The 20,291-nt window shown below is 32.6% G+C and overlaps 2 protein-coding genes and 1 long non-coding RNA gene across 3 annotated transcripts in view; 1 reads left to right on the top strand and 2 right to left on the bottom strand.

The window, feature by feature from the left end:
- Positions 1 to 20,291, bottom strand: part of LOC127718235 (innexin unc-9-like) — a 115,440-nt gene that overhangs the window by 6,356 nt on the left and 88,793 nt on the right. The gene's annotated exons all lie outside the window — the stretch shown is intronic.
- On the bottom strand, positions 958 to 6,922 carry LOC127718237 (innexin unc-9-like). The gene is made up of 2 exons (XM_052224229.1): positions 6,798 to 6,922; positions 958 to 2,581 (listed from the first exon to the last, which is right to left on the bottom strand). The coding sequence occupies exon 2, from the start codon at positions 2,577 to 2,579 to the stop codon at positions 1,362 to 1,364; it is 1,218 nt and encodes a 405-aa protein (XP_052080189.1). The 5' UTR covers positions 2,580 to 2,581; positions 6,798 to 6,922; the 3' UTR covers positions 958 to 1,361.
- LOC127718246 (uncharacterized) lies at positions 14,499 to 18,692 on the top strand. Its single transcript, XR_007989649.1, has 2 exons — positions 14,499 to 14,629; positions 17,280 to 18,692. It is a non-coding gene; the product is annotated as an uncharacterized LOC127718246 (long non-coding RNA).

Below are 20,291 nucleotides of genomic sequence, written 5' to 3' on the forward strand. Positions count from 1 at the left end.
AAAAAGGATGAGAAAAGAAAATAACCCAAATGAAAAAGTAAGAAGAAACTACGATAAGAAAATAATACATATCGTTACAAATGGATTATATAAACCTAAAAGTTAACTATAACTATTTCTTATAAAACTTTTTGACAGAATAAGAATTACTTATCTGTATCTTAAAACTATACTATTCATCTTTATTTATAAGTTACCATGCATTTTTTGTTGAATATCAACTCATTGGTAGCATAGACCACTATACCACACAGACTATGAGGGTCTGAATGGTGATTTACAGAAAAGAGAATAATGGGCGAAAAAGATAAAGAATAGAGAAAAAGCGGACTAAAAGAATAAAGAATAGAGAATAATGGGGTGCTAAAATATAAAAAATGGAGAATAATGGGCAAAGCATATAAAGAAAAGGGAAACATGGCATAAATAACAAAAGAATACAGAAATGAAGAACCCTCCATCCAGACACTCATACTTTGTCTAATTATGTGATGGTGTCATATTTAAATTTGAAATTGATAAATTTTATTAGTTTGTTTCCGAGGGACATACATTTTCATTAACAATTAAGAGCTAGCGGAAAGAGCAAATTTATTTGTTCGTGATGCGTGTAGAATTCAAGTTTTTCAAATCTTTTGTTAAACTTTAAACTTTAACAATCAATAGTTGTTCTGTTATTATTTTGAGTACATCGAATCTTTTGTTTAGCTAACAACTTTTATTATCAATAGTTATAATGTTAAAATTGACTAAAACGCCTATATATCACTTTCAACTTATGCTTGGCATGGAAAGCAGCCCATTTTGTCCAGTTTAGAGAACCAGTCTACAATTGACAAAGGGAAACAACTTGTGTTTAAAGTGTGTAATAATTGAATCGGTATTTGGCAAAACGATTATTAATAAAAGTCAAATGATATTTAGCTAAACAAAATTTGCAACTTACATATAATTAACTGGATTGCACTGTACGTTTATTGCATGCAATTAAGTAAAATATGAATATTCATTATACAAGATTTGCCTTAAGTTAACTTCGTGAGTTTATTCTTTGGCATCTTCATTTTTCCTGGTAATCTGCTAGTTGTGGTACATAATTATGCTATTTAGCAAAACAAAATTAACTTACAAGTTACAAGCATGCATTGTACGTATCTTGTATGCAGATAACTAAAATATAAATATTCATTATTCAAATTGTGCCTTAACTACTTGAATCAAGTCGTTGGCATCTTCATTTTCCCTGGTAATCGACTTGTTGTCAGTGTACACATCCCATTAAGCAAAACAAACATAACTTATAAGTTACAAGCATGCACTGAACGTATCTCGTATGCAAATAACTAAAATATAAATATTCTTTATACAAGGTTTGTCTTAACTTCTGGAATCAGTTCTTTATCATCGTCGTTCTTCTTGGTATTCTGCTTGTTTTTGAACATTATCCATAGCTCTTTAACAAGATCGGAGACCACCATTTCAGTAGAATTCTTTGCGACAAGTCGCAGCATAAATACGCCATCATCACGCATATAATATTCTGCAAACTTGACGCAAAGCTTTTTATCGAAGCTAGTATGAATCTCGTTATTAATTTGCAAGTACTTTTTGCAGTACTGTATTTTGACGGCTTTAAGTACAGCAATGTAAAACCACACGAAAAGATTAAAAACTGCCAAAGTAGCAATGAAAATCAACCAAAACCAAATAAAAATGAAGATTTTCTCATTGAAAAGGTTGATAGGTAGGACACACTGTACAGTGTACCTGAGTTCATTCTGCAGCAACCTAATTTGAAAGTCACAAAGAGTCACCCGAGGAAATCTTGGCGATTCCTTCCACGGGTTTTTGCTGTACAGATTTTCCAAAAACTCAAAACCATAAAAATTGAATCTTGTAGCGAGGAAAGCGTTGAGGAGAAATAATTGGCCGATGGCATTTAAGGCGTACAGGACCTTAACAAACAGATAAAGTGTTACTAAATACCTTCCCGCCTTTTTGTTACAAAAGAAGAACAGATAGCGCGAGAATTGTTGTTTGGTTCTATTCAAAACACTCCAATTTCTTTCTTTAGTTGCATCTAACCATTTATCAATAAAAACAGCTATTGATTTGATAGTCTCTTTTCGATCGTCTGGCGATCCTAATTGTGACTGCTCGGCAAGGAAAACGATTTTATCTAAATTTAGACCAGATCCACCACTAAATATTCTCCAGACAACATTCGGAAGTTTGAACAACAACGCCATGAAAAGTAAAATTAATGGAACCCATTGATAATATGTTATTTCAGCATCTTGACGAATTGTAATATTTGGAGGAATTTCATCATACATAGGAATATAGTATGTATTTTTAACCCAACAGTTATAGGTAGTGTATGATTCCATAGAGGATTTGAAATCTGCCGGATGCCAACAATGTATCGGATCTTTGAAAAATTGACCGGAACTGACTGCAACCGTAAAGATGATCAAGATCACTGTTGTATAGACATGTGACATCCGATCAATCCAGTCATCATTCGGCTTTCCTCGAAGCTGAGAAAACGAAGGTATAGTCCCGAGGAGTTGCGACATTGCTGAAACGAGAAGAAAACACATTGAAAGTTTCACATTTTATTTAGACTGGGGCCGATTTAGAGCTTGACATATTACATAAACATATGTTATAATGGTATACAGTTTGTTGGCTTCTTGATGTCGTTTGGCTATCTGTGTAATTGGGTTGCTGTCTCGTTCTCATATACCTCAAATCTCCTTTTATACATGCTGTTTACAAACGAAGACAAGTATGTATATCTACGCTTCTTTCACCAACAGAGGGGGATTCAAATGAAAGTCTTTTTCAACAGTAATCACTCTCATTGAATCTGCCGTTCCGAAAAGGTTTAATTTAGAATAATCTTTGTGTTCACAGTTAGGGTATGTTGAGCTTGGGTTTAAGTTAAGGGTTAAGATGGGACTAGAGACGGCTTAAGTTTATGGTTAAGATAGGGCTAGAGGATTTAGTTTAGTGTTAGGATAGGTCTAGGATCAGATATGGCTCAGGGTTAAGTCAGTGAATAAGGTATAGGGCTAGGGTATGATTTGGGTAAGGACTTAGTTTAGGCATATGGTAGAAATGAGGTAAAGATTAAGCATAGGATTAGGATAAGGGCTACACAATAATTTACCTGCATGTGACACGGTCCCCTCCCATCAGGCAATGTATAATTAACGATTCGTTGCCTTAAGACGTTGAATGAATATGTTTTTTTGTTTTGTTTTTAAAACTTTTTATCCCCGGCTTAGTATATTTCTAGGATTCTGATTGGTTAACGCACGTCGTTACAAAACCCATAGCCCCTGGGTGTTGCTAACCCATATCCCCGGACGTTGCTACCCATTACATCGGGGAATTTCACGCGCATTTTCCTTAGTTCCATGGTTGTTCCTTATGAAATATCGAATTCTGTAGATTTTCCATGATGTCTGTATAATTTAATATTTAATCCACTAACGATTTTATCTTATTATATCGATTATTTGCACTCATTTTAGTAAATGCATCACTATGCAGCCACATTGTCAATGAATGGTACTACTGACCTAGCTATGCAAATGACCCACGTTGACGTCACACCGTTTATGATGTAACTCTCACAACATCGCGCGCCAAATTCGACCCATTTCAGTTTCTCTGTCTCTAGTTTAAAAACGTCTTATATTTGTCTACCTGTAGGGTTCTACCAAAGGTAGTACCCTACACCTCGTTAAAAATATGTTAAATTCCCAAATGTCAATAAAAGATATTTAAAAAATGAAAAAAACTTTGCTTTCACGTTTAACTCTGTGGTCGAATTTCTCTAAAAATCGTCAGATTTAGACTAAGACCTGGGATAAATTCGTTATCTACGTTCATATCCGTAGATATGGATATTTTAACACCCTTCAGTACCCTGTACACCCTTCGGCTGCGCCTCAGGGTGTACTTGGATACTTCAGGGTGTTATAATATCCATATCTACGGATATAAACGTAGATAACTTATAGTATCAACGTTAAAATCGTACGTTGATTCAAAATTTAGAAGCTTCAATGTTAGCTACTGATTGATTCCATCTTTTGTTCAAGGTGAATTCAGAGTGGATTAATCAGGGATGCATCTCTACTTTAAACATATATTTCCATCTTTAAAACCATAACATGATATGAGATGAACATAAGAGTATTTAAAATCGGAAGGGGTTTAGCTTTTCTGCGATTTAAAAAAATATTCCGCTGCACATATTGGTGGCACTAGTCGAAAAGGACCGGATTGACATCCGGAGCATCCGAGTTCAACCCCAGATTAGAGGATTTGTGTTGCCCAATCTTAAGTTTGTTGTAGCAGATTGAGGCTTGTCGATTTTCGGATGGTCTTGTTGCTTGTTGTTGTCTGTTCTTCTACGGCATAGGGATTATCATTTGATTTTTTTTAGGGGTTGGGTTGGGTTGGGTTGGGTTGGTTGGTTGGAAATGAATATGCTGGCATGTAAAAAACTATAAAGAAACATTAAAATCTTGCCCAAGACTTGATGAAAACGATCATCCCCCAAAAATGCAGAACATAGTTGTTTACTGATTCGATTTTTTTTTTGTGCGGCTTAACAAAGCAAAAAAAAAAAAAAAAATGAATAAAAAGATAAAAAATAGAATAAGCACGATAAGCAACAGGTAAACATGAATATTTCGACCACGAAAATTCCTTCTGGTCCTCGGAAAATCAAATAGTCGTTCCCTTATAATGTTTCACTGCCCCACCCTTAAGTATTTTCTTGTATCAAACAAATCATTCCATTACCGCAACATGATAACTACTGGTTTCACATGGACAACTGTACATTTTGAATTTCTAGCTCTACGTGCCAACTTATGTCGGATAAAGTACGTATGAGTTTGATAAATCACTCCAGTAGCATCGTTCGTACAGTGCATAATATATACAGATACTACGTGTTTTTGTATTTTTTTTTGCACAAGATTATGCAATTACTGCAAGTGGTTGAAGCATTACAAGTGTTATTCAACTATATTTATCACACAAAAATGCATAATAATTACACGATGTAATTTTCATAACAATATCTTTGTCTGTATCAATTATTTCTTTCTTCAATCAAATTAATATCATGATATTTGTAGTTATTGTTACATAATATGTGCAAAACAAATATTCATAAATAATGTTATTTACGACAGCATGTTTCCGGTTACTGATGAAGGACATTCCGACGAAGGACATTCCGACGAAGGACATGTACTATAGGGTAACACTATAATTAAGGAGAAATGGTTTATCTTGTATCTGTACCGAGAAAATAAATAAATAACAACAGAAAAGAAAACCAAAAATGCAGTATCGCCCTTTAAAACTTTGTACAAAAATTAGAAACATACACAAAAAGCATGTATAGATCTGATATTTTTTCAGACGGAATATTAATTTTCGCCTTTTTTCGAATCTCGCTTATTCTAGCCCCCCAAATAACTAGCATGCAAATGAAATATTCAGGCGCCTTTATAAAGACGTCTATGGAACCGAGGACAGTAAACCTGAAGGTTATTTGTGGTGTGTTTTGTATTTTTGTATGTTAGTGTTATGATGATATTGTTCTTTTAAATTGCATGTTTTGTCCTGCATAATGCCTTTGATCCCCTTATGGGTGGAATTAATTATTACAGTTATGAGTTATAATGCCAATTGTCTATTTTTTATTTTTTAAAAGTAAATACTGTTTTAGTTATATACTGCGCAGTATTTGACATGCACCAGTTAATTATTTAAGCGACATTCATTTTCTTTTAGGAAAGTGGGGGGTGGGAGAGGGGGGGGGGGGTGTCGGGGAGGGGGAAGAGGGGTGTACAGCTTTGATCTCGAAAAAAATTTGTTTCTCAGTAGTAGGATTTCCATTATTTTTTTTTCTTTCTTAAAGAACACCTTTTCTAAAATCCTGTGAATTTTATATTTCTATTCAAAATAAAAAAAATAAAAAAGTAAGATGTGACATGATTACCAATGAGAAAATTTTCCACCAGGGACCAAATGATTTCGAAGTAAGCAACTGTAGGTCTAGAATCACTAAACTTAAAAAAAAAATACCAGGATCTGCTAGTGATACTATTATTAAGATTAATAATAAAGACAAAAATCTTAAAAATATGTGCTCCTAATGTATTCAAAGCGAATTGGAAAATCCTGCAGAAATTATTTCCGTACAAACTTAGTTAGTTGCTTTAGAATTTATCATTGCCATGAGAGATCTGAACGTTTATTAATATAAAGATAGGTTTCTGAATATATAAAATATTAGCCTTATTAGGTCAATATCAGAAAAATATAAACTTTTTTGTATCAGGCTGAGAAACTGGGGAAGGGCGAGGTTGTACCGAGCCCTTCACCAGTTTTGTACCGAATACAATAAAGTTTATATTTTTCTGACATTGACCTAATATTGTTTTTATACTGCAACTTTTTAAAAATTAATGCATTGATAGCTATTTTAATTGTAACACAAGTTTGAAACATATTTTCATCCCTAAATGAACCTCTGATTGTGAAAAAAGTAATACATGATGAAATTGACATTGCACAAAATATAGCTTTGTTACTATATTTAGGAAATAAACACAACTAGTTGCAATATAAAGTACAATTGAACATGACATAGTTGATGCCAAAACATCTTTTATGTCAGAGAATATAATTTGTCACCAAGTAACGTTGTTGCAGATTTTTCCAATATGATTCTAAATCTACATTAAACTGCGACTTACCACTGAATAAAACTGTGAAATTATATTAGTTCACTTATTCCGTTAAAACAAACCTCTTTTACAATGTTTCTATGTATATGATAACAAGAGATGCATTTTTAATATCAAGGGCAAGACAAATAAACATCTGGTAATTAATAAACCAGTATGCACGTGCAGTGTCCTATAAATAAACAACTGTCTGCTTAACGTTTATACAAAATTATCTCTATTTTTTTATAGGCCCGTCGTAGACACTGGAAGTTTTATTGTATACTATTGTTCACATATTGTACAAAAACTAAAGGATGCTTTGATTTAATTTTTGAAAGTTGTATTGAATATTTTTCAAATTCAAATTCAAATTGTTTTATTAACCCAATCACATGGCTCAGAAACAGGCATATGCATCATAAGTAAGTCATACAATAAAAAAAGACATACAATATAACTGCTTTAATTTATCCTTTCACACAACAGATTGTCATACTGATTGGTAACGATTGATCACAACACTAAGAATGGAGAGAGAAGTCAGTTCACCGATACCATAGAAAGAGGAATAACTCTAAATGTTTTTATGTTTTACAATGAAAAAAATATTATTTGAAATGTAAAATAACAAAAAATACCGAACTCCGAGAAAAACTTAATAAACAGAAAGTCCTTTAACAAATGGCATAATAAAAACCTTAAACACATCAAACAAATGAAAACAACTGTCATATTCGTGACTTTGAACAGGCATTTCCTTATGTAGAATAGATATAAGAAGATGTGGTATGAGTGCCAATGAGACAACTCTCCATCCAAGTAAATCTGGTTTTATTGCTAGCTAAACCTCTCCCTTGTATGACAGTCGCATAAAATTCCTAGTAACACAATGTAATCAAATCTATTCATAAGTTCGGAGGAAGAAAAACAATGAGACATGTATATATAAATACACATATTTACATATCTACATACTTATTAAAACGTATTTGTTAATTCTTGTGTTTTATTATTAGCAAGTTACTTTATCAACATTTCTGAGAGAATTGATTGTCTCCAATATTTACAAAATGTGAAAATAAATGAAACATAATTTTTTGACATTGCCCATATTAAAGGGAAAATTCGCGATTTTTTACTTATCATCTTATTATGTTCATAATACCATAAAAAACATATTCACCAAGTTTTATCTGGATATGAAAACTAATAAAGAAGAAAATTGGGAATTATTAATTTTATTTATTCGAACTTCCTGACTTCTGTGACGTAGTTTAAGTCTTTTTGCATGCCGGGAGTGGAATTAATCTCATTTAAGTCTTGTTCGTTAACCATCTAATAACGCGATTTAAAGCGCATCGACGACTTTTGGCGTAGCTATTAACCAACTAATAATTGAGAAAGTAAAGTGATCAGCCGTGCAACTTTTAAAAATAAAATGTACGATTTATATTTTAAGGATTTCTGATATGATTATAGTCATTATAGTAATAAAAGTAAATCATACAATAGAATATTTTTATGAATTTTTTTTCCGACGGATATTTTCAACAAACATATTTAACTGATAGTGTATTAAAAATGCATGTTTGTATTCTCACCTTTTACTTCAGTCTAGCAAACATTTTCCGCTAGTACCGTGTAAATACAATGTGTATTGTACTGTGACACTTAGTGACTACCTGTTAAATGCGTGGTTAAATTCAGGGTATTTAAAGGTTTGCATTCTGTATTTCTAATCTTTTGATCTTCACTCAGTGAATTTTAGCAGTCACGGTTCACCGTTCCAGGTGTGAACATCATTTCGTATGAATGATAAACGGGAGTGATAGTTTGAGACAGAAAATAAAAAAAGAAATATAATTATTTTGAGGGAGTAATATGGTGGCACAATAACTGGATAGCCGTGGTATATTTTTATATTTTCCGTAAGCTCAGTTTAAAATGAATTATGACTGCTGAATATTATTGTAACAATGAAATACTGAATTAATTTAATTGAATAAATAATAATGGCATTCTAAACACGAGTGTATGAACTAAAAATTGTACTATTTTAAATTAGAATCGGTAACCTTGAATATTTGAAATAGATAATTACCAATTGCAATTATATAATTTGGTCCGTCCAAAGCGATCTTTATTTACATATTCAGGAATTAATGTCCTTATCAAAATATTTTAAATCTTACAACGTATAAATACTTCAGCCATTTGAAGAAAGATAATTAAACAGTTGACAGGAAATTTAAGGTCAACTTTGTCTTATTGGAATGAGATCGAATAATTAAGAACAAAAATTATTTTCCGGTTTGAAAAACATAAAAAAAAAATGATAAAAGAGAAATGTGGGTTTGAGACAGAAAAAAATAATTATTTGGGGAGGAATATGGTGGCAAAATACCTGAATCGCCGTTATATATATTTTTTATATTTTGCGTTAGCTCAGTTTTTAAATAGATGGGTGAGTACTTTGTTGTAACATCGGAATTCTGAATAACTTTCAATGAAATAATTTTATAAATAAAAATGGCCCACGAAAACGAGCGTATAAACCAAAAACTGTGCTATTTTGAATTATCATCGGTAACCTTGAATATTTAAATGTGCAGAGAAAATTATCAGTTACATTAATATAGTTTGGTCCGTCCAAAGCGATCTACATTTACCTAATCGGGAATGTCCTTATTAAAATATTCTACATCTCACAACAAATACTTTAGCTATTTGACCAACGATGTTTAAAATTTTTTTACAGAATCAATCTAACGTCAACTTGCCTTTATTGAATGGAGACAGACCGGCGGAATCAATGTTCAATGTGCTTTATATCTTGTACCTTTGTAAGACTTATCATTCATTCATAAACCATGTCTATACCGCAGACACATATATACATATAATTATATGTCTGTCTAAACTGACAAGAATACTCCTGGTTTTACACTAGTAATTTGTTGGGGCCCTTTATAGCTTAATTGCTGTTCGGTGTGAGCCAAGGCTCCGTGTTGAAGACCGTACTTTGACCTATAATGGTTTACTTTTATAAATTGTGACTTGGATGGAGAGTTGTCTCATTTGCACTCATACCACATCTTCTTATATCTAAGCAGTATTATTTTTAAATTTCTGTGATTTAATACCAAGAAAGAAAAAAATCCCGAAATTAATTTGATACTTTGATACTCAATATTTTTCCTGGAAAATATTCACATCCTCATTCGGTCTGAAAATAAGATAAGAAACTGGTATACAGAACATGCAGAAGTGTGAATGTCATAAAACCTTGTTATATCAGAAACCATTATAAATGTGAACCTGTATACGTAAGACCTCATGGGACGATGTACCTAACCACATACAGGTAATATACAAGTAGCTCTGTTATACCCGGAAATGTCAAGGTTAATCACTACCGATACAGAATGTACCAATGCAAAGTAAATTCTGATGATTGTGAAGCATGACCATTCATGATTTTAGAGGAGTATTAGGTGGGGGATTGTCGGAACGATTTAAATTCTGACTAGATTTTTTCTCAATTTAAATCACTGAACTAAAAAAAAAAGAAAGGAGAAAACAACGTCCAAGAACAGAATTCTCAAGTTCTTGTAATTTCATAAATACAACGTTCTTATTTTGTAACTTTCGATAGACTTGACCTCCAACCCCCCCCCCCCCCCCCCCCCCCCCCCTCAAACCTGGGAACATTATATCTAACAATGTTTATGTTCCTGCCCAAATAAAAAAAAAAAAAAGAAGAAAAAAAAAAGAAAGAGATGAACCACTAGAGATGAACGGTAAGTCACATCAGATTCAGATATTTATATAGTTGATTGTCGTTAACTAGAGATGTATAGTTACATGTCTCTGCGTTAACTGATAAGAATAACAGGAAAGTATAAACTTGAAATAGATTTATGATGAATAATATGCAACTGCGGCACCCCTTTTTATCAAAGCGTACATGCATGTATTTTAATGACTGTCCGTTATTTCGATCATAATGACAATTGTACGTGAAATCCTATAGTTGGTGAGACTTTTTTTTTTACCAGATATGCGACTTTTCGTATTTATATTTTCTCTTATTTAATATTTTATGCATAAGTGCAATGATCTGCAATAGTGGGAATGGTTTATTCCTCCACAAGCTAACGTAATAAATTAATCAACCCTCAAGCTGATCAGACGTTAATACAACTACTTTCAGTCTATCCGGAGTGAAGTTTCTTTATTTCTTCAAATAAACTTTTGGGGATCATTAGTGTACGTCCAGTGGCATATATATTACATGCATGTCGGAACAGGAAAATTGGCATAAGGTTCTATTAGAACCATGTTCACATTAATATACATTATACCAGAGACATATAATACAATTGTATTATATGTCTCTGATTATACCCAACAATTGTGATGATGACGAATTTCTTCAACTGTTCGAGAACAATCTAATTGAAATATAAATCTGTGATTTTACTATGTCCATAACTTCGATGAACCAAAGCAAGTTAGATATCGACCTGTATTTAAATCAAATTGGTTCTAGATGTTCTTTCTTATATTCAATATACAATTTTAAATTGCGACTATCTATAGTTCCGTAACTTTCTATCTAGGCGTATAAACCAATGATCGACAAGTGCGTATTTTTTAAATCAATAGTTTTTCATGTTTCAAAATGTCCATCATTATTGACAACGAGTATATACTTACATTTTCCCCAATTTACCCTTGGAAAAATATGTAAATAGATTTTTATTTTATCAAATCTTTTTTTGGAATTATTTAGATTTTCATAAATATCATTCTTTACACTAGAAATGTTATTTATAAACAAGCGTATGAGTTTAGTAATGACTAGTATATCACTATCGGAGACGCAAGACAAAGATGTATATTACACCTGATAGTTTTAAAATGGAAAGTTACAAGTTATCGGCCGTGTACACTAATCAATACCCTCAGAAGTGAAGCGATGCATGAACATGCTTTATGTAATTGTGTAATAAGAGTTTTTAAACCCGACAGGAAATCGCTTGAATACCTGGACGTGTCACCTCACAATACCTCAGGGAATAATTCCTTTAGCCATGCTGGTGATCAGATAAGAGAAGGTCCGAATTTATTTAAATAAGTTTATTACATAAAAGAATTATGAACAAATTAGATTTCGAAAACGATTTTACACGGAACACTTATTTATGACTTTGAACTTTGACTTTTTAACTAATTCCCATATAAATTTCTTGTTTCAAAAACTTCGTAAAAAAAAAAACCAGTTTTAAAACGACAGACCATAGTTATTTTAAAAAATAATTACATTTTCCGTATCAAGTTAGTTAGTCGGATAAATGCGACTACGTTAGGTTACTGCTGGTTTTGGTCCTTTGTGGTTTATAGATACATCGGGGTTTCTAAACCGAGAAGATGTCAAAATGGCCGCACGCAGAGAATTGATACTCTAAATTTAAAATCGATGGTGATCTCTTATCTAGCAGAATAAAACTTTAATATTTATGAATTTGTGCTTTTTTATACAGAATGGACATAATATCATTTTTTTATTTTTTTGCGAAGTTTCCCTTTAAGAGTTTTTCTTGGCTAAGGGATCTTAAACTCAAGTTTTTTTTTCTAAAAAGGTGTTCGAGGAATTTTTCTCTTACATTATCATACAATGAAGAGACATTGCTTGATCTACACATATTTGAATCGGTTAAAGAAAGCTCCCTCTCGATTTTACGAATTTCTTGGTTTGTTGTTCCAGTGTTGCGGGGCTTTAACAGTCAGATTTAAGACACATTTTTCACATGTCCTTTATCAGTTCTTGTAAAGTGGGCTTGGATCAATTAACCTAAAACTTAATACTATTGTTGGTATTGGTAAAAGTGAATACCCTTTCGATTTTTAGATATTTTATAATTTTGCTTATGATACAGTAACCAAAAGTAATTATGACAATTGCTACCAGCCAAATGCTCTGACTCTTACAGGTTTTACTACAAGTCAATTTTGCTATTGATTACATGTTTTTTTTTTCTTGCAACACTTACTCTAAATAGACAACGGGCTATCTGCCGCTCCTAGTTCAGCTTAGTATTTGTAATATTATCAGTATGAGTTCCACTGTCATGAAAACCGTGCACCCTTTATTTAACTTGAGATTCATAGCCGCGTCAAAATGTTTGATATGCTAAATTAGGAGATGTGGTAAGATTGCCAATGAGACAACTATTATCCAGAGACCAGAGTACGTAGGTGTATTCAAATATGAACCACCGTGTGGCCTTCTACGATGAGCAAAACATAAACCGTAGGGAAGCTATAAAAGTTGACGGCTTGACAAAATGAGAAACATCTCAAATCAGAAAACCCACAGTCTGATTTATGCTAAAACTATGAAAGAAAAAAACTAATACGACAGACACGAAACAACGACAACCACTGTCACTGAACTGTAAGTTCTTAAGATAGGACATGCATTTAAAGAATGTGGAGGAGTTTAACATGTACGGCCTTCCGACTGTACGTGCAAAACACATCATTATTCAGATTTTCTCTTTGAATTATTTCACATTTTATCATGACATGATCTTATAAAATTTACTGTACGGTATAAGTTTTCGTCATTGCAAAGGGCCGTGCACCAACATACAGTTGATTACGTCCACGTCCTTGGTCTCTGGTTGATAATTGCCTAACTGATTAACACTCATACAAAATATTTTTTTTTAATTTGGATTCCTATAAAACGTTAATGAAGTAACTGTATGCAATACAGATTTTGTTATTTGTTTTCATGGATGCAGGTTTATTTCATTTACAATAGATTAATTTCTTTGGATCAATTTCTAGTACGTCAGCATCATTTGATACAAATTTGACATGGTTTCTTGTCTACGGCATTTTATTATCGAGGAGTCATAGTACACACACTTTCCAATTTGCACACAAAACAGAATGATTGAGAATGTGTCCATGGGATACAGATTATGCACCCGCTGACATATAACGTTATAAAGAGACATAACCCAAGAACGGTAAAAGTGACGCCACCCAAATTCGATCTTGATCTGTGTTTTTTTTCGGTAATAAGCATTGTGTATCACTTTAATAACATTTGGTTTATAAGGCAAACTAAGAGAACGGAAACCAATATGTGTACGTACGCACGGACGGACAAGGGCAACACATATAAGGGAGCTACCATTTGATATTTAGGGGGGGGGGCAGTGGGGGTGGGGGCTAGGATGAAATTTGAAAAAAGGCAGGACAGAAGTTTTGAGTAAAAAATAAGGCAGGATGAGCAACTTGGCAAAAAAAAAGACAGGATGACAAATTATGTATAAAAAGTCAGGATAAACTAATAAAAAAAAGGCAGGACCGAATAAAGTGAAAAATAAAAAGGCAGGACCGAGACTACAAATAAAAAAAAAATGCAGGACACAATTTTTCATCCTAGCCCACCCCCTAATACATGTATAATAATTGTTAATAACTAAGATTAGAAAAAAATTGTTAATGTATCATTTGATATATGCTACAACTTTATAAAGTTGTAAATATATAATTAATATACAATTCAATCCAATAAATATACAAATATCTACAATATAAGGAATGTCACTTCTATTTAATGGGAGCTACACACTTTCATACATGTATCACGAGGTAAAAATACATTAGTGTTTTTCTAGATTTAAAACCTCACCGTTACCTGATTGAGATATCTATATTTAGCATGGGAAACACTTATGGCAAGTAGTTTCGTATTAAATAAAAAGTTTAACAAAAGGGACTCATAATTTTATTGACAGAATTCACAATCTAGGAGGAAGTTGTTTAGAAGCGATTGAGTAAGTATGGCATTAATATTAGTTTTGTTTTAATAAGTATTCAATATATTTGTCGTCTTAAAAGTAACTAAAGTAGTTTTGTAGTATTTATATTTATTTGTTTTTAAAAAGAGATAGACCGTTTCAAATGGTCATGGAGGTCAATGGATTGATTGATTGATTGCTGTTTGCTTTAAATCCAGACAAAAATATTTATAGATATAAGAAGACGTGGTATGAGTACCAATGAGACAACTCTCCATCTAAGCCACAATTAGTATAAGTAAACCATTATAGGTCAAAGTACGGTCTTCAACACGGAGCCTTGGCTCAGACCAAACAGCAAGCTATAAAGGGCCCTATTAATAACAAGTGTAATACCATTCAAACAGGAAAACCAAAGGTCTAATCTATATATTAAAACGAGAAACGAGAAACACTTATGTACATTCAGGACCAGAATAAATAAAAAAAAAATTGTAAGTTTTGCAAAGGGGTTTAACCAGTATGAGGGACGAAAAATTTGGATTGCAAGGAGGAAAATCTATCATGGCTTCGATTTGTGCCAATTTTATCATTATGATCAAATCACTCAGTCTTTAGTTTTCTATATTGTTTTTTATGTACTGCTGTTTGTCTTATCGTTGTTTTTTGTGATATCATTGACAGTTTGTTTTTGACTTGTGAGTTTGAATATTCATTTGGTATCGTTCGCATTTCGTTTGAATCACCAGTAATTTCATCGGAAGTACTTTGTATAGGATGCTGTTTTCGTTGGTAAAACTTATATAGCTTTAGGGAGCTACCTTTTGATTTTTAAGGTGGGGGGATAAAATAGGCAGGACAGGAGTTTTGAGTAAAAAAAAAAGGCAGGATGAGACTATTTGCAAAAAAAAAAGGCAGGATGACAATTTATGTAAAAAAAAAGTCAGGATTAACTAAAAAAAAATAGAGTGAAAAATAAAAAGACAGGACCGATAAAGGGAAAAATAAATAGGCAGGACAAAATTTTTCATCCTAGCCCACCCCCCCCCCCCCCATAAAAATCAAATGGTAGCTCCCTTAAGACTTCCAGACCCATTTTTACACTTATTTACATATTTATCATATGTCTGAATCGTAAATCAGTTGCTTCATGATAGTAAAAAACTGTAATTTTGAAATTGATGTATGTATTTAAAAAGAGACAATGTACAGGAAGTATACCGTAACCTAAATCAGAATCAAAAGGCTGAAATTCTGTACAACAATGATACATAACTTGTAAAAACAAACATCCGGTTTTTGATACTCGAGGTCAAAGTGTCAAATACATACGCTTTGAAAGTAAAATACATTTAACTTTTATGCTACATATATTTGCACCAAAGAATCAATCAATCAATCAATCAATCAAACAATCAATCAATCAATCAATCAATCAATCAATCAATCAATCAATCAATCAATCAATCAATCATAGGTTTAACTTTAAAGAGTTTGAAAATCTATAACGGTTCAAACATAGCCAATTTTTAACATAAGGTTTAGTACATTTACTTGATGAACAATAAATATTTTATCGACGAAGTTCTCAGATACAAGAAGCAAATTAATAAAAAGAATAACAATATGAAAAACTATATACTATGGTACTTTTTAAATCAGTTATTAATTTGTCAAAATTCAATTATGATGTCATATTTTCTTGCTTTCCACTGACTTTCCTAATATGTCGTCACGAACAAATAAGGCGATCAAAAAGTCCTTATTTAAGGTGGTACATAACTCTGTAAAAATCAGCTGAAAGTTTTGATCACATTATTTGCTAAGGAAATATAATACTTCTCGTTGAACAAAATTAGTGTTTGTCAAACTGTCATGTATTCAATAAAAGTTTTCCGACTGAGTGTGTGGTTCAAGTGTTTTGAAATTTTTATATTTTTGTCAAAGGGTCAAAGTAAATATTTTGTCAAAATTTTATGAAAACGATCCAGATATGTTTGTTACCAACTTAAATGTATTTGTTTTTATTGTTTCTTCAGTAAATGAAATGATATTCAGATATGTGGCGTATGCGAGTTTTTCAGTCTATGTATTTGCAATTTAAAAAAAAAAAAATTTTCTACTTAAGGTGGTACCCAACACCTTGACTAATATTAGTTTGGCTCGTTTAATTTTCATAAAATTTTGACAAAATGTTTACTTTGACCCTTTGACAAAAATATAAAAATTTCAAAAAATTTGAAACAACCACTTTATCAGAAAAATTTCATTGGTTATATAGCAGTTTGACAAACACTAATTTTGATCATTGAGAAGCTTAATATTTCCTTAACAAAACTACGTAATTAAAACGTTTAGCTGATTTTTACAGAGTTATCTCCCTGTAGTGTTAGGTACCACCTTAAGTACTCAATACATAGATTGTAAGAAAATGAAAATTGCCAGGGAAATACAATGTTATCGAAAACAAATTTGTAAATGAAAACTGTTTGATTTTTAAAATTTTCAAGTATATGAAAATGACATTGACATTTCAAGCTCATCATTAGAAATGTGTTGAAAAAATTATAATCAGGGATTGTGCTTTTAATAGTATTTTTAAAATTAATGTACAAATAAGAGTAACGTTCACACTGTTTAAGAGTTCTTGTATAAAACTATGAAGACAAGTATTTCAATATTTCAGTTTAAAAATCGCCGCTTATAAAGCAAGTATGGATTACAATTGGAAATTCGTTTTAATTGTAACTGTCTTGCTATATGCAGGAGGCAAGAATAGTAGCACAGAAGCCAAAAAGCAGTCTCCAGTACCTGTTAAATATTTTACACCAGAAGTTATGACACCTATCTTTGAAGTGATGCGTAGGTATGGGGAAGCTAAAAGAGATAAAGTCGACAATAAAATTAATCAACATCTTCTTATAACAATTGTGTCCGATGACGAAATTGACCAAGCCAAAAATTGGGGAAGATCGTTTCCGAAGAACTTTAATAAAAAACTGAGGCTTCGTTTTCTTCTGAACAAACGTGACCACGGAAAAAAAGATTTCAATCCCAGCCGGGAGCTACACGGTGAAGTAAATGCTCTTTACACTGGTGAGATTAATACATAGATGAATGACTTCAAAAACAACCGAATGACAAAATATAAATATCCAATTATATTGATTTATTCTCATTACATACCCTGTGCGGGGGTGCCAAACTTGGGCTACTCGTGCTCAGAAGAGCTGATGAACTATGCCAAAGGAAAAATAAATAATTTTATCATGCTTGTAGCTTATTCGACCACTTTTAAGAACACTGACGAAAAGAGTTCGTTTGATTTTATGAGGAACGGAGGAATTAATGCATTTATGCGTATGCCTGATGGTTCATATGCCCATACATTAAAAGTTAACCCTCCAAGCAGCATCGATGGTATAAAAAGAACATTTCAAAGGGAAACATATGATTGTATATCTGACGTCCAACCATCAAAGTGTTTCGCAAGTCACCAAAAGAATAGAGCTGCAATCACAACATATTTCATAAATTATTTAACATACCAGTGTATTTCTAAATCAAAAGCCACCGGCTTGTTTACAGAATTATCAAAAAATCAACTGAAAGCATGTCTTAAAGAAGAAATTGATAAAAACATTGGAGACGACTGTGTACAGTGCAGTAAGAAAAACACAGAATCGATTCAAGCTACAAAATTATATTTTCAGCTTTGTTTTAATCGTTCAATCGAAGTTTCCAAGGGTTTGGGTAAACCACGCTCTAATAATGATATTCCTGACTGGGAGCCGTGTCAGAATCGTGCCTGGAATGAAATATACAGTCCTCCTGGACCAAGGAGGAATAAGGATAAGCTGTCAAGAGTGGTGTGTGAAAACAGGGTTGATTCTAAGGAGTCACTGCGTTCGCATTTTGAAGAGAACAAAAAGTCGAGCTTTAGCAAGCCATTTTTGAAAAATAAATGGTATGCGTCACTCCCTTAACCATGAAATCATGACGTACTCGAAAAAACTATTTGACTATTATGCACTTGACCATGTAATGGCTGTAATTTGAGCTGAATGAAGAAATTGATATTAAAGCAATTGTACTATAAGTTCATTAGTCTTTTATTATTATTTTGTAAAAAGCAGGACATTAACATGCTCACATTAAAATCAACCTCAGAAAAAATTATTAATATTCTAGATACTAACAACTTTATTTTAAAATTGAGAATGGAAATGTGGAATATGTCAAAGAGACAACAATCCGACCAAAGAGCAGACAACAGCCGAAGGCCACCAATGGGTCTTCAACGCAGCGAGAAAATCCCGCACCCGGAGGTGGTCCTCAGCTGGCCCCTAAATAAAATTGTGTACTAGTTCAGTGAAAATGGACGTCACACTAAACTCCAAAACATATAAATGAACTAAAATTAAAAAAACATACAAGACTAACAAAGGCCAGAGGCTCCTGACTTGGGACAGGCGCAAAAATGCGACGGGGTTAAACATGTTTTGTGAGATCTCAACCCTCCCCTATACCTCTAGCCAATGTAGAATAAAGACACACATAGCAATACGCACAGTTAAACCCAGTTTAAAAGAAGTCCGAGTCCGATGTCAGAATAGGTAACAAAAGAAACTAAGCAAAATGACAATGATACATAAATTAATAAAGGACTACTAGCAGTTACTGACATGCCAGCTCCAGACCTCAATTAAACTGATTGAAAGATTATGTCTTCATCATATGAAAATCAAGTACAATCCCTCCCGTTAGGGGTTTAGTATCATACAATCATAAAATATATGAGAAGAACATAACCCGTATCATGCCAACAATGAATCAATATTAATACCAAAATATGCAATCCTTAATGACCTGACAACAGTATCGTAACTATATCCTTTCCGAATAAGTCTGTTTAAAGGTTTGGTTAGCTTTTGAGGTGAATGCCGAGAGTTGTGCTTTGTAAAGAATATTATCATAAAATATTGGATGTGAAATACCTGAACGTATAAGATGTCTGCATGTTGATTTATATTTACGAATGATGTCCTTGTACCGATGATAAAATTTAGTAAATGTTTTGACTAGTTTGTGATATCGAAAACCCTGGTATAATAATTTTTCAATAATACAGAGATTTCTTTCGTTGAAATCAAATACGCTGTTACATACACGAGCAAATCGAACAAGTTGAGATATATAAACACCAAAAGAGGCGACAAGGGAACCTCACCATCTAAAAATGGATAATTAACAATAGGAAATGAAAAATCATCTCTTTTATCATTAATTTTGGTATTAAGCTTCCCGTTAAAGATAAAGATATCAAGATCCAGGAACGGGCAGTGTTCATTGTTAGTATTAGCTTTATTTAAAGTCAGTTAGGCAGGATAAATCTCTTTAGTGTACATACTGAAGTCGTCATTATTGAGAGCCAATATATCATCTAAATATCTAAAAGTGTTATTAAATTTTTGTATCAGATGTTGTTTCGATGGGTCTTTGCTGATTTTAGTCATAAATTTTAACTCATAACAATACAGAAACAGGTCCGCAATGAGTGGTGCACAGTAAGTCCCCATGGGAATTCCGATAACCTGACGATATACGGAATCTTCATAGCGAACAAAACTGTTATCTAGTAAAAATTCAAGGGCGGTTATAGTATCAAAGCAGGTCCAATTGACATAGTTCTTTTGTT

Source organism: Mytilus californianus, unplaced genomic scaffold, assembly GCF_021869535.1.
Source record: "Mytilus californianus isolate M0D057914Y unplaced genomic scaffold, xbMytCali1.0.p SCAF_10, whole genome shotgun sequence".
NCBI lineage: Eukaryota > Metazoa > Mollusca > Bivalvia > Mytilida > Mytilidae > Mytilus > Mytilus californianus.

What these genes read in the sequence shown, in the direction of transcription:
- LOC127718237 (XM_052224229.1), bottom strand. Translation starts at nt 2,579, where the DNA reads ATGTCGCAACTCCTCGGGACTATACCTTCGTTTTCTCAGCTTCGAGGA.